This window comes from Sesamum indicum, linkage group LG5 (assembly GCF_000512975.1).
Source record: "Sesamum indicum cultivar Zhongzhi No. 13 linkage group LG5, S_indicum_v1.0, whole genome shotgun sequence".
NCBI lineage: Eukaryota > Viridiplantae > Streptophyta > Magnoliopsida > Lamiales > Pedaliaceae > Sesamum > Sesamum indicum.
In genome coordinates this window covers 14,515,077-14,527,888 of record NC_026149.1, presented here as the reverse complement: position 1 = coordinate 14,527,888, position 12,812 = coordinate 14,515,077, and the positions used below count along the sequence as shown (strand labels likewise).

The window sequence follows — 12,812 nt, the reverse complement described above, 5'->3', positions numbered from 1 at the left end:
TGTCAGTTTTGACCTATGTATGCGATGGTTTTTGCCAGAATATTATAATTGAGTTTTGCACGACAAGGAGAAGGTGCAGAAGTACTTTGATGTTGCGATTGCCCCTCTACTGAAGGAGGAACAAACCCCAATTGCTTATGATGAGGTTAATTCGCACTCGAGTGATGAACAATAGATATTAGGCGTAGAGGATGGTTTTAGATGTACCTAGGCCAGGTTATCTTTCTTCATACCAAAAGGGTGTGCTTGATCATGGTACAAGCTCCTGCTCTACTGATGTCAATTCTAATTCTTGGTATGGTGCCCCTCTCCCCATGATTATGTGTTAGGGTTGTCAGATCATTTTTCGTGTAGTGCACGTTGTCAACCAACTGTTGTGGAGCGTTTGCACCCAATTCTAGTTGGCGACAATTGTTGGTTTGGTGACTATCATGGCCGAGGGCAATTTTTTCGAATGAACATATGATCAACTATCCCCATGGAGTAATTATATATTGCCTTACGAAAATGGTGCTGACAGGGAGCATGATCTAGATTAGAGTGGTTTATCTTTTATATTTTTTTGTAAATTTATATGTATATTATAAATACTATTTTAATTTTGTTAGTTTATATTGTTACTATTTTCTTGCTAGATAAATTATATAATATTCCACATATAACAAATTCAACAAAAAATTTACAACTAAAAATTCAACAAAATATTGTAAAAATGAATAGTATAACAATTTAAATATAAATAAATTATATAAAAATGTACTGCATTTGTAACGACTTTTATAATGCTTTTGAAAATACACTCCATTATCACAAAACCTGGAATCAATTCCTAAAGCCATTCCAATAAATTGAACGTATCGTTACAAAAATTGGTCAAAAAACCGTACCGAAATAAGATGCAAACACTAGCATGTCTCAACTTAAAAAAAGGTTATTAAAAAGGAACAAAAATGTTCTAGAGGTCATTACAAAACTACAACAAACGTTCACAACATAAGTCACAAAAATCATTACAGTATGTGTTAATAGTGGTATTACAAAGTGAGATACAAATACCGCTACCAAAAAGGCACGACCATTACAAATAGAGTTTAAAAGACCGTTTTAGTTGGGATATACACTTAGAATATGTGTTACAATGGCCATTCCAACAATAGGTCTAATGAATTCAAAGAGGCCGTTACAAAAAAAGGTCAAAGTCAATTTCTATATTCGGTCAATTATTATAACGGTGATATTGGCCGTTACAACATTCGATACAATTAAGAACGATTTCGTCAAGAGCCTTTACAATTCTTATGTGACACCCGTTAAAGGAACGGATGAGCTTCCGTTACAAGTGCTGTTCTAAATTTATAAAATTTATTATATATTTAAAGTTGGTTGTTATAAAAGGTGGTCCAATAAAATATTTTTTTTTCGGCTAAAATGCATAAAATCCTCATATGTTTTAGAAAGTGGGCTTAAAATCCATTTCTGTTTTAAAAATAGGCTAAAAAAACCCCTGTGTTTCTTAAACGTAGCTCAATCGCCTCTCTTCGTTAAATCTAACTAACAACGTTAATTTTTTTTTATAAATGACCATTATACCTTAATATATATTATTTCTTATTTTAAGAACCGTTGGATCTTCTTTGCTCAAATATTGATCGTTAGATCTAATCAATTAATTTCAACAGTTAGATTTTAAAAAAATAAAAGGTCTACATTCAACAAATTATTTAACTTATATTATATAAAATAATTTAAAATTAATATATATATATATAGCTAACTACCCTACCCCACGCCAACCCCACCTCCTCACCCCCTGCTTCCCCCCTACTCCCACCACCACCTTCGTCGCGGCGGCGAATCCTTCAAACCGTCAGATTCCCGTAAATACTTTATCAAAATGAGTGAGGCCAGTCTCGTCAAAATCTTCTTGAAGAGACGAGTTTGAAGATAGTTGTCTGCGATCGAGATTCGACCGGACGGCAAACGAATCAACAGTAAACAAGTTCGTCGGTCGTTGCTTAAGCCCAGTCTCTCTAATTGATGAAAACTCGAATTGGAGGAATGAAAATATTTCTCTTGAAGAGATGATTGTAATGATACCATTGGCGTTCGAAAACTCATTCGGACGGCTCCGAAAACTTAGAGACAAGTTTCGAGTGAAAAAGGGGGCGACGTTCAGTTTTTTCTTTTTTTAATTTTTTAATTAATTTGAATTATATTAATTAAAATATATTTAGTTAATTAAGAATATTTTATACCATTATAACAATTAAATATTTTAGCTAATTAAGAATAATTATAATAATAATAATTTATTATAATTAAATATATATTTTAATTAATTAAAAATAATTTTAGATTTAACAATTAACAATTATAAAATTATTTTAATTTCAATATAATTTAAAATTCAATATTAAATAAATTAAATATAATTTAATATTTCAATTTAAATTGTAAAAAAATAAAAAAGATAAAAACAAAAAAAGGCATTTTAATTTAAAAAAAAACTAAGAAAAAGATAAAAAATAGTTAAAAAATACCCCCACGTACAAAGAGTACGTGTAATGCACTTTTCATTAATTATTAACCAAAGGGGTGTTTTTTTGCTGAGTTTTACAAACTACAGGGGAGTTTTTAGCCTATTTCTAAAACGAAAAGGCTTTTTAGCCAATTTTTTAAAACACAAGGAGGTTTTATATATTTTAGCCTTGCTTTTTTTGTAGTGAAGTATACCAATATCTATATTTTATATTATATATTATAGATTTATTAATTAGTTAATATCTATATTTTAGTTTTAGATGATATTAAATATGGTATTTTAGTTTATATTAGATATCAAGCTTAATCAATAATTTAGTATACTTTGATAAATTTTTTTATAAGTAAATATTTAATATAATGCATATGATTTTTATGATTATAATTTCAATATCCACTACAACAACATGCATTTATTTTAAAATTCACCATATATCAGATTGTTAGTCAATATATCATATTATAGTTTTAGATGATATTGAAATATTATATTTTGATTTAATTATCTAAAAATAAGCTTAATCAATAATTTAGTATATTTTGATAATTTTTTGAAAATAAATATTTAATATAATGCATATGAATTTTATCATTACAATTTCAATCTATTACTACAAAATGAATTTATTAACTATATATTAGAATTATTAGTCCATATCTCAAATTTTAGTTTTAGATGATATTAAATATGGTATTTTAGTTTATATTATCTAAAAAAAGCTTAATCAGCAGTTTAGTATATTTTGATTAGATCAAATGTTTTCATGGCTGTCAATTTTCTTTCATCGTATTGCTTCTTTTCGTTCTTCTTGTCAATATTTTCTTCCTTGTTCTTATTTAAATTTTTGAATAATGTGTTCCAAATGGTACAATAGTCCATGCTTTTTTAAATCTAGATGTTTTAGGAAAAGAAATATTAATTGATCTCAAATGCACTCCCGAGCTAGTTTGTGAGCTTAAGCTCGAGTCGCCAGACAATTGCTCGAGCTTGAGTAAAGGAGCTCGAACTTGAGCTCAGATTTTTAGCTGAACTTAACTCGAACTCGACTCGTTTGCACCCCTACCCCACCCCAAATCCCCCCATCAGCCCGAAACCCATCTCTCCCTTCCTCCTTAGCCCCCAATCCCCACTTGCCCGTCCTCCTCCCCCCCCCCCCCCATCAATATCCTCAAGTGGTGGTACTCAAATCTTTTGGTTATAAAGTCTCAACTTCACCAGCTATGTTATGTAATTTAATTATAAAATTAATGAGTACAGTATTCTTAATCTTGGGTATAAGTCACAAGTCCCTCATCACCCATAAATTAAAATTAGGATTCGGCCTTAATTTCTAATAGACTTTCCACGAGCCTACTAGCAATTGGACACAAACTTTATTTTAATTAGTCAAGAGTCCAAAAATTTAGATGTATATATTCAATTATATGAATTCAATAAATTAAAATTTATTGTTTTGTTGAATATTGTTTAGTACCGGAGTTTGACCCATTATAAAGATTAAGATATTAATATTAAATATTTTTTTTTTTCTAATGATAATTTATTTTTTTAAATGAGATGGTCATTCCATATGATATAAGAGTCAGGCAAAATAAGACTTTGAATTCGAATCTCATTTTTACAGAATTACATATACAAAGAAAAAATCACGTGCAGATTTTGTACATGAAGGGGGTTGGGTTCGAATTTTATTGTCACTCATTTATACTATTTATAAGAAAATAGATTTCACATGTAGAATTTGTTCGTAAAGAGAGCACATTCAGATATTGAGGAAATTGTAATTTTGGTCCCAAAGTATAGTGTGGTTCGCAATATTAGTCCCACACTTTAAGAAAACGCTCCAATTAATCCTACCACAAAAATAATTGCAACATTTGAGACTAACTTTGGAACTGACTTTGCAACATTTTTCTAAAATATGGAACTTAGTTTTCAATATTTTCCTAAAGTATGGGACTAATATTGCAATGATAAAACTAACTTTACAATATTTTCTTAAACTACAGAGATAATACAGCTATTTAAAAAAAAATATGAAACTAATATTACAGAGTATCTATATTTTGGGATCGAAATTATAATTTTCTCCTCAAATATTAACATTACATAAATTTTTGGTTCAAAGGAGCTAAACCTCAACTTTTTTATAGGTCGATCGTTGGACAATAAATAAGTTTGCCGACGTCGAATACAACAATGAGAATGGAATAATTCATACTAACAAAGTCTTCTTAGGATTGTCAATTATATTGACACAAATAACTTTTTGCGGCTGAGAATTAAATGATTCAGCTGTCTTTTCTTGGCAAAGTAGCTTCGACTTATAATTTAGAAAAATTAAAAAAATATATATATCTAGAATAATATGTTTGATGATTTTTATAATAATAAAAGAAATAAATTATATTTACATCCTTTAATTAGATTCAAATACCCAAAAACCTCACATTTTTTTTTTTTATAAAATTAAGAGTGTTAATATAATGTACTTACACAATATTTGTATAAATTTTTGATACTTAATAGAGGATATATTTGTAATTATAACTATAATTTTAAGAAAGGAAATTATAATTTTATAAAAAAATAAAAAATATTTATGCATTTGAACACAGGCTCAGAAGGTATAAATATAATTTATCCTAATAAAAATGTAAATAAATAAAATGACAAAGAATGTAGCATTAGTTATGTACAGTCTTTGAAATAGTTAAATTATTAATTTTATATTCCCCCCCCCCCCACCCCCTTTTTTTAGGAGCAATATTTTTTTATTTTTTTAAAGAAAAAGTCTAACTCTGACTTTGATCTTATCATCTTACATTATTAATATACACCAACTTTTCAACTGCTATATATTTATTTAAGGGCATTCGGTCCCAAGGGTGGTAATTTCTTTGATCTTATTCAAATTACAACTGCATCTTGGTCATGTGCTCTTAAAAAAACTATGATAATTTTAGTCCTTTACGACTGATTAGGCAGAAAAATTTCACATCATTATTAGCCATGTTGGTACTTAAATTTGGTATTTTGGTGAATTTGATGATGTGGTAGTCCAAGTTGTAATTTTTAACTGTACCTTTCATCTAAGGGGTTGGTAATTTTGATTTTCTTATTTTGGATGTAGCGATTTTTGTTCTTAAACACAATTAGTGATTGTTTTGAACTTTTATGATAAAACTCAATAATTCTATCACATGCTTTTAATCAATCCCGTTAAGTTTTTAAAATAAAATTAAGCCTTTGTGAACATGATCTTGGTTTGTCCCTTGCCATTGGTTCCAAACCCTAGATAAGTTGTTGAACTTTTGGCCACTTATATACGTGTACAACCATGTGCAATAACGTGGCCACGATATTATTTCAATATAAAAATTTTAGAAAAATATGTAAAATTTTGTAATTTCAAATTCTAAAATTAACTTATAATTTCAATACAAGTATTAATATAATAAATTAAGTTTTCAAATTAAATAATTATATGAATATATATTAATTAATTAACAAAATTTATTATTTAGGTTAAAATTTTCTAATTACTTGCAATCAAGTTAATTAATTACTTTAATTACTTTTAATCAAATTAAAAAAAATTAATTAATTAATTAAAGTATTTAATTGAACGTCGTCGTGCTGCTGTAGTGGAGGACAACAACGTCCCACCTCTCTCACCTCTGGGCGACGCCGTCGCCCAAGATTTATTTCTAATTTGAGTGATGCCGCCCTTTGCGGGGTTGCCAGGGGTGAGGAGAAGGGTACGTAGGGGAGCGACTAGAGGCAGGGGAGGAGGGACGACTGGGGTAGGGGGAGGAGAGAGTGGTGGAGGGGCGGTTACATTTTTATAAAAAAAAATAATAATAATTTTAGTTTTATAAATTTTAATTTAATTCAAAACATATCCATCATATGTTCACTTCATCTCAATTGTCACATAAGCTTAAAAAATCAACAATATATATTCAGCTGGCGTTCCACGTAGTATTTTTTATCATAAAACGAAAAGTCGTGCATCGAGGACCTTTTTTAATCAATTTTTCAAATTACTGAATTTAAAAAAACCTATAGGTATAATTACCGAACTAAAATTAATTTTAGACATATTTAGTTGGCCAAAAAAAAAAAATTTCCGAACAAATAAAAAGAAAATGGAGAAAAATTAAAACAATAATCCTTTTATTGAAAGAATTCACTCCACTCATATACATATTGATCTGGGTCGAAATTAGCGATCTCCTGAGACGATCTCAGCGCAGATGGTCCAACTCTTTCTAGATCAAATTTTGGGTTCCCTGAGAATAAAATACGAACCGTGAGCTCGTCGGGCACGTCCCCGACAATGACCCTCCGACGCTCAAGTTAGGTTGATCGAGAGAAAAGTATGCTATCTCAAAGTTCGATCTCAATAAATGCGTAAAAGTTACCTCAATAACGGCGTTTTGGGGTCTATTTATAGAGCACAGTTGGATACTGTTGACTGGGCCACGTGGCCTTATCCTACTGGCTCGCGTTCTGATCGAACGGCTGTCATTGTCCGGGTCTTCAGTCAGTTTGTGCGATCCGGGTCGAGTCCTCCGTGACCCGCCCGTTACAAAAGGCGCGGATCCTGATCGCGAAATGTCTCTAATGCCCTTAATAAAGGGTAGTTTGGTCTTTTTGCAGGGGTTACATGTGTATATCCATCATATATATGATCCAATATATTTTATTTCAATAAAATTATCATACACAAATCTCCTTACATTATTTTCTAATTAATAGTACACATACATACATATATATATTTATATAAACCTCAATTAATTTCAAAGATTGAGAAATGGATATATCTCATATCTTATGTTACAACTCCCACCAACAACTCTCCCACCTTGTTTCCCTCCACAGCACCTCGGGAGCTCATTCACAGCATCATCAAGGCATTTCTTGCATTCAGCCCCGGAGAGATCCCTGCTGCACTGCGCCATGCCGTAGATCTTCTCATATCCTGTAACCTCCACTTCCCCCTTCGCATACATTTTACCCGTTTTACTCGCATGCTCCGACAGCTCGCTCAACAATCCTCTCGTCCGCTGATTGAATTCTTGGGGATCAATGGTCACGTTCTGCAGATTCCACATGTAGAATCTGTTCTGCCCGTCGATCTTCCCCAAGAAATCACTGTCTGCGTATTTCAGCAAGCAGTTGTCGTACCATATGATCGCCCCTCTGTCGTTGGGACAACGTTTGATGATCTCGTCGCTTGCATCGACAACACAAGCCCCACAGTCCTTTGTCGAGACGTCTCCACGGCAGAGGGAGAGCCCGTATGCCCGGTCATAGCCCTGACCGGATGACCCGAGCCCGAACCCGGTTGGAGGGGTCTTGAAGTATAGTTCACCCAGGAGTTTGATGAGGTTTTTCTCGTAAGGGCTGTTGGCAGTGAAGTTGTGAGAGTTGGAGCAGATGCTGAACAGTGGGGTTGCGGAAATGGCGGTTTGGATGAGGAAAGAAGAGATTAGGAGCAGGAGCTGGAGGGAGAAAGCCCGGTCTGTAAAAGCCATGTTTGGGTGTTGATCATGAATCAAGGGTTTCTGCATATATATATATATCTTTGTGTGTGTGAGAGAGAGAAAAGTACTGAAAATTTTTGAGTTGAATGGTCTACAGTTGAAAATGCTGACTTGTTCGTTTGTCAAGTAGAAGGATATATTCAAGATTCAGATTTTTGTTCTTTGGAAACTTCTGAGGAAGTGATGAATTGTTCTCTTCCAGAAGGAACCTAACCAAAGATCAATCAAGTGTCGGATATATACAGAACATAAGTGTAATTCACTACCGGAAATAACAGTAATTACAAAGATAGGGTAAATTATATTTTTGATCTTATAAGTGGATTTATTTTTAATTTTAGTCCCACATTCAAATCAATTCTTACATTTAGTCCCATATGTGGATTTTTTTTTTCAATTTCAGGACCAAAGGGGGGATTTCATTAAATACTCAACGTCGGCCTCAATTTTTTAACGAAATCCTCCTTTGATCCTGAAATTGAAAAATAATTCCATATATGGGACTAAATGTGTGAATTGACCTGAGTGTGGAACTAAAATTGAAAATAGGACAACTTATGGGACCAAAAATGCAATTTACCCTACAAAGACATATACTCCTAGCAAATACTAGAAGAATTATAATATTTAATTATAATTAACAGTCACGATTAATAATAAATAATTATAGCAAATTAATAGTTATTGACTAAGGCCACAGTTGTTGGTCGTTACTACAAACAAATAATTTGATAGCAACAAAAAAAAATAGCCTCGAGATAGTTAGAATGTCTAATTATCGTTGTTAAATCACATTATTTTAATATAAGAATTTAGTTGCTAGTATCTAGCAACGAAAATTAACTTGCTAACAAATTTAGCAATAAATTATTTGCAATATATATTAAATGGTGTAGATTAGCAATAAAAATTTTACTTGTTAATTAACTCGATGCTAATTTTAGCATCAAAACTTTTTGTAGTTATTTTCTTGAAGTGCGTAGTTTTTGCAAGGGTGCTAAAAGTCATGACAAATGTTTTGACTATAACTCTTAGACGTGGCAAAAAATATTTTCATGATGGAAAAGCTAGTTTTTTGCATCGATTTTATTTAACTATAATTAATAGGAAAAAGTATTATTTTAGTCCACTAAGTATGACTAATTTTAATATTAGTCCGATAACTATGTCCATTTTTGCTTAGGTCCAGTAACTTATGAAATTGCTTACTTTTAGTCCTCTGGCAGATGTTCGGACCATTTTACCCCTATGAGTGCGTATGGACTAAAACTGCCTTTCAAAAGTTGCATAGGGGTAAAATTGCCCGAAAATCTGCCAGATGACTAAAAGTAAGCAATTCCGTAAGTTACTGGACCTAAACAAAAAATGAACCTAGTTATCGGATTAAAATTAAAATTAAGCATACTTAATGGACTAAAATAATACTTTTTCCTAATTAATAATAACGATTTATCATAGTTTTTAGCTCTATCTACTAATATTATAGTTAATAGTATTTTTTTTTTGATAAAAAAATTAGTAGAATTCATTGTTAATGTATGTGTAGAATCGATTTTAGTAAAAAAATTTACTCGTTAGTAAACCGACGTTGATTTTGATCCATTTTTTTTTATATAGTTATTGTGTCACTTTGTTGTACTAATTAATTGTACAAGGATTTAAGTACATGTGATTGATTTTAAATGACCTTGAATAATTAGGATGTCGGGAGAAATTTTAAATTTATTAGCGTCAGTCGGATCACTAAAAAAAAAATTAAAATTAGAGATAAAAATGTGAATGAGAATATAAAAATAAGGATTAAAGGCAATTTTCGTCCCCTAATTTCAGGTTATTCTCGTTTTAGTCTCCTAAGTTACTAGGGTTCCATTTTGGTCCCATAAAATTGAAAAAATCTCAATTTTGGTACAGATTTGGTTGGAAAGTTGAGTCACTCGCCGGAAAAAGTCACATGCCAGACATGTGACTTTTTAAATTGGGGCTTGCATTGTGATTGACTGAAAATAAAAGGCTTAAAGGCAATTTTCGTCCCCCTAACTTCAGGCCATTCTCATTTTAGTCCCCTAACTTCAAGCCATGTCTTCATCACATCATCTTTTTCAGTCAATCACAATGAAAGCCCCAATTTAAAAAGTCTCATGCATCCATGTGACTTTTTCCGACGAGTGACTCAACTTTCCGACCAAATTTATACCAAAATTGAGATTTTTTTCAGTTTTATGGGACCAAAATGGAACCCAAGTAATTTAGGGGACTAAAACGAGAATAACCTGGAGTTAGGGGACAGAAATTGTCTTTAAGTCTAAAAATAATGGCCTATAAAAGTGAAAATATATTTTGTTTTATCACAGCATTGATAATTTTACAATAAGTGACTAAGACGTATCTAAATTTGGCATTTATATACGAGAAGCTGTAATTTGCATAAAATTTAAATTTCAATCTAAATTTATTTTAATTCATATGTCATTCTCAATTAACTGGTGCACAATAAAAAATGTCAATCCCTTAACTACTGGACTAAAATTATAATTTAATTGGGTTATATGCAAGTCACGTCCAATTTTTCGATTGTTGACATCGAAATATTTTGGAATAAATTACTAATTAAAGCCCAAATAAATTGGCTAATAATTGGGATCCAAAATAAATGTCCATAACAAAATTTGGGTTTTTCTTATTTTCAAGATAATGAATTCATGAGCCCATATTAAATTTGGGTTATATGTATTTTCATGGATCAATTCAAATATAGCCCATCAGGAAACTGGTCCATATCAAAGCCTGCGATGTACAAGCTCAAGGAAGTGAACCCAAGTTGCCTAAAGCCCCACTCACGCTTATAAAAAGGGGCCTTCACCTTTCAGAGTCATACATACGTACATTGCAAATTCATAACAAGAGCAAGTTCAAAAACTTTCTGCCACAACGAAGCTCTGGACTCACAAGGCCTTGATACAATATTTCAAAATAGTACATGATAGCCTTTCATAAGTCTGAAGGAGATTGCGCATCCGATTTGATCCGGGTCGAATTATTCGATCTCCTGAGTCGATCTCACTGCAGATTGACTAACTCTTCCGAATCAGATTTTGGATCCCGTGAGAATGAAACACGAACCGTCAGCTCGTCGGGCACGTCCCCGACAATGACCCTCCGACGCTCAAGTTAGGTTGATCGAGTGAAATGTATGCGATCTCAATTAATGCATATCAGTTACCACATTTATGGCGTATCGGGGTCTATTTATAGAACACAGTTGTACGTCAAGTACTGGGCCACGTGGCCTTATCTTATCGGCGTGTGTTCTGATCGAACGGCTGTCATTGTCCGGGTCTTCGGTCAGTCTGTGCGATTCGGATCGGGTTTTCCGCGACCCGCCCGCTATAAAACACGCGGATCCTGATCGCGTAATGACTAAAATACCCTTAATGAAGGTTAGTTTGGTCTTTTTCGCAGGGGTAACATGCGTATACCCATCATTACTCCCCCACTTTTTCAAAGTGCAAGTTCGTTGCCTTTGAGGAAGTCGAACCGTCGCGTCCGTCGGTTGGCAGTCCTCGAGGACACGTGGCGAGATCTTGTCGGTTGACCTTCGGCGCGTTTCTCCAGAACGGTCCTCCTATAAATACCCCACCATTTGAACTCTCGGCTCTACCCCACACAAAGACTTCTAGCGACCAAGACTCTCAACTACAAGTTCGTATTCGATCTGCGGCTTTCAGAGTCATCCTGCTTTAAGGTACGATGCCTTCCAGCTCTAGCTCGAATTCTAGGTTGCGATCTGGCTCTAGGCCGCGATCTGGTTCTGAGTCCTCTTCTTCTCATTCTGAGTCTACTTCTGGGTCCTCCTCTGAGTCCGGGTCTGGTTCGTCATCAGGGTCCGGGTCTAGATTGGTGTCTAAGTCTTCACATGGGTCGTATTCTACTTCTCCCAAGAGGAACAAGAAGTTCTCTGTCGCCAAACTTAACGATGAACGAACTGGTCCCTCAACCCTTGCCAAATTCCAAGATCGACTCGCTAAAACCCCTTGGGAGGCTGTAGTTAGCAAAGTTAGGGTGCCTGTCCATAAGATTAGGGAAAAATACCACATACCCTCCGATTTTGATGCCGTCATCCCTGCTACTTTCGATCGCATGCATCGTCCTCTCGAGGGGTTTTGTGCCTTTTCTATCAAGCACCTCGATGGCTGCGATTTCCTCTGGCTCCTCCTGTAGCCGCAATTTTGAAGAAGTTGGGGCTATGTCCCATGCAACTCTCCCCTAATTCTTTCACCCATATCATCCTTTTCGTTGTAATAATGCAATACGTAGGCTTAGAACCCAGTTTTGACAATTTTTGGAGTCTGTATTCTTTCACCACTTCAAAGCGATCTGGTAGTCATGGTTTTTTCTATCTCTCAGCCAGGCCCGACTGTGGGTATTTGAGTGCCTTAAAGTCGAATGTAGGAGCCTGGTTAGATCGCTATATTTTCGTTCGACCTCCTAACGGAGTCTGGCCCTTTACAAATGAGTGGACCAAGTATAAGCCTATCCCGAAAATGAGTGGAGGGGGGCTGGAGGGCGATCAGATTAAGAGATTAGCGTCCTCTAAATACGATCCCAAGAAGCTTCTCACTGAGAAGGTTTTGCAATTATCTGGGCTCTATCCAACGTCCCTTCACATCGAAGAGTCCTTAGGTGATTTTCCTCTTTTGGTCTCGCTTGCTTTCATC

At 33.7% G+C, this 12,812-nt stretch overlaps 1 protein-coding gene across 1 annotated transcript; it reads right to left on the bottom strand.

Annotated features, from left to right (window-relative positions):
* On the bottom strand, nucleotides 7,345-8,114 carry LOC105162758 (cysteine-rich repeat secretory protein 38). The gene has a single exon (XM_011080880.2). The coding sequence runs from the start codon at nucleotides 8,086-8,088 to the stop codon at nucleotides 7,351-7,353; it is 738 nt and encodes a 245-aa protein (XP_011079182.1). The 5' UTR covers nucleotides 8,089-8,114; the 3' UTR covers nucleotides 7,345-7,350.

Coding starts and splice junctions, on each gene's coding strand:
- LOC105162758 (XM_011080880.2), bottom strand. CDS start 8,088: ATGGCTTTTACAGACCGGGCTTTCTCCCTCCAGCTCCTGCTCCTAATC.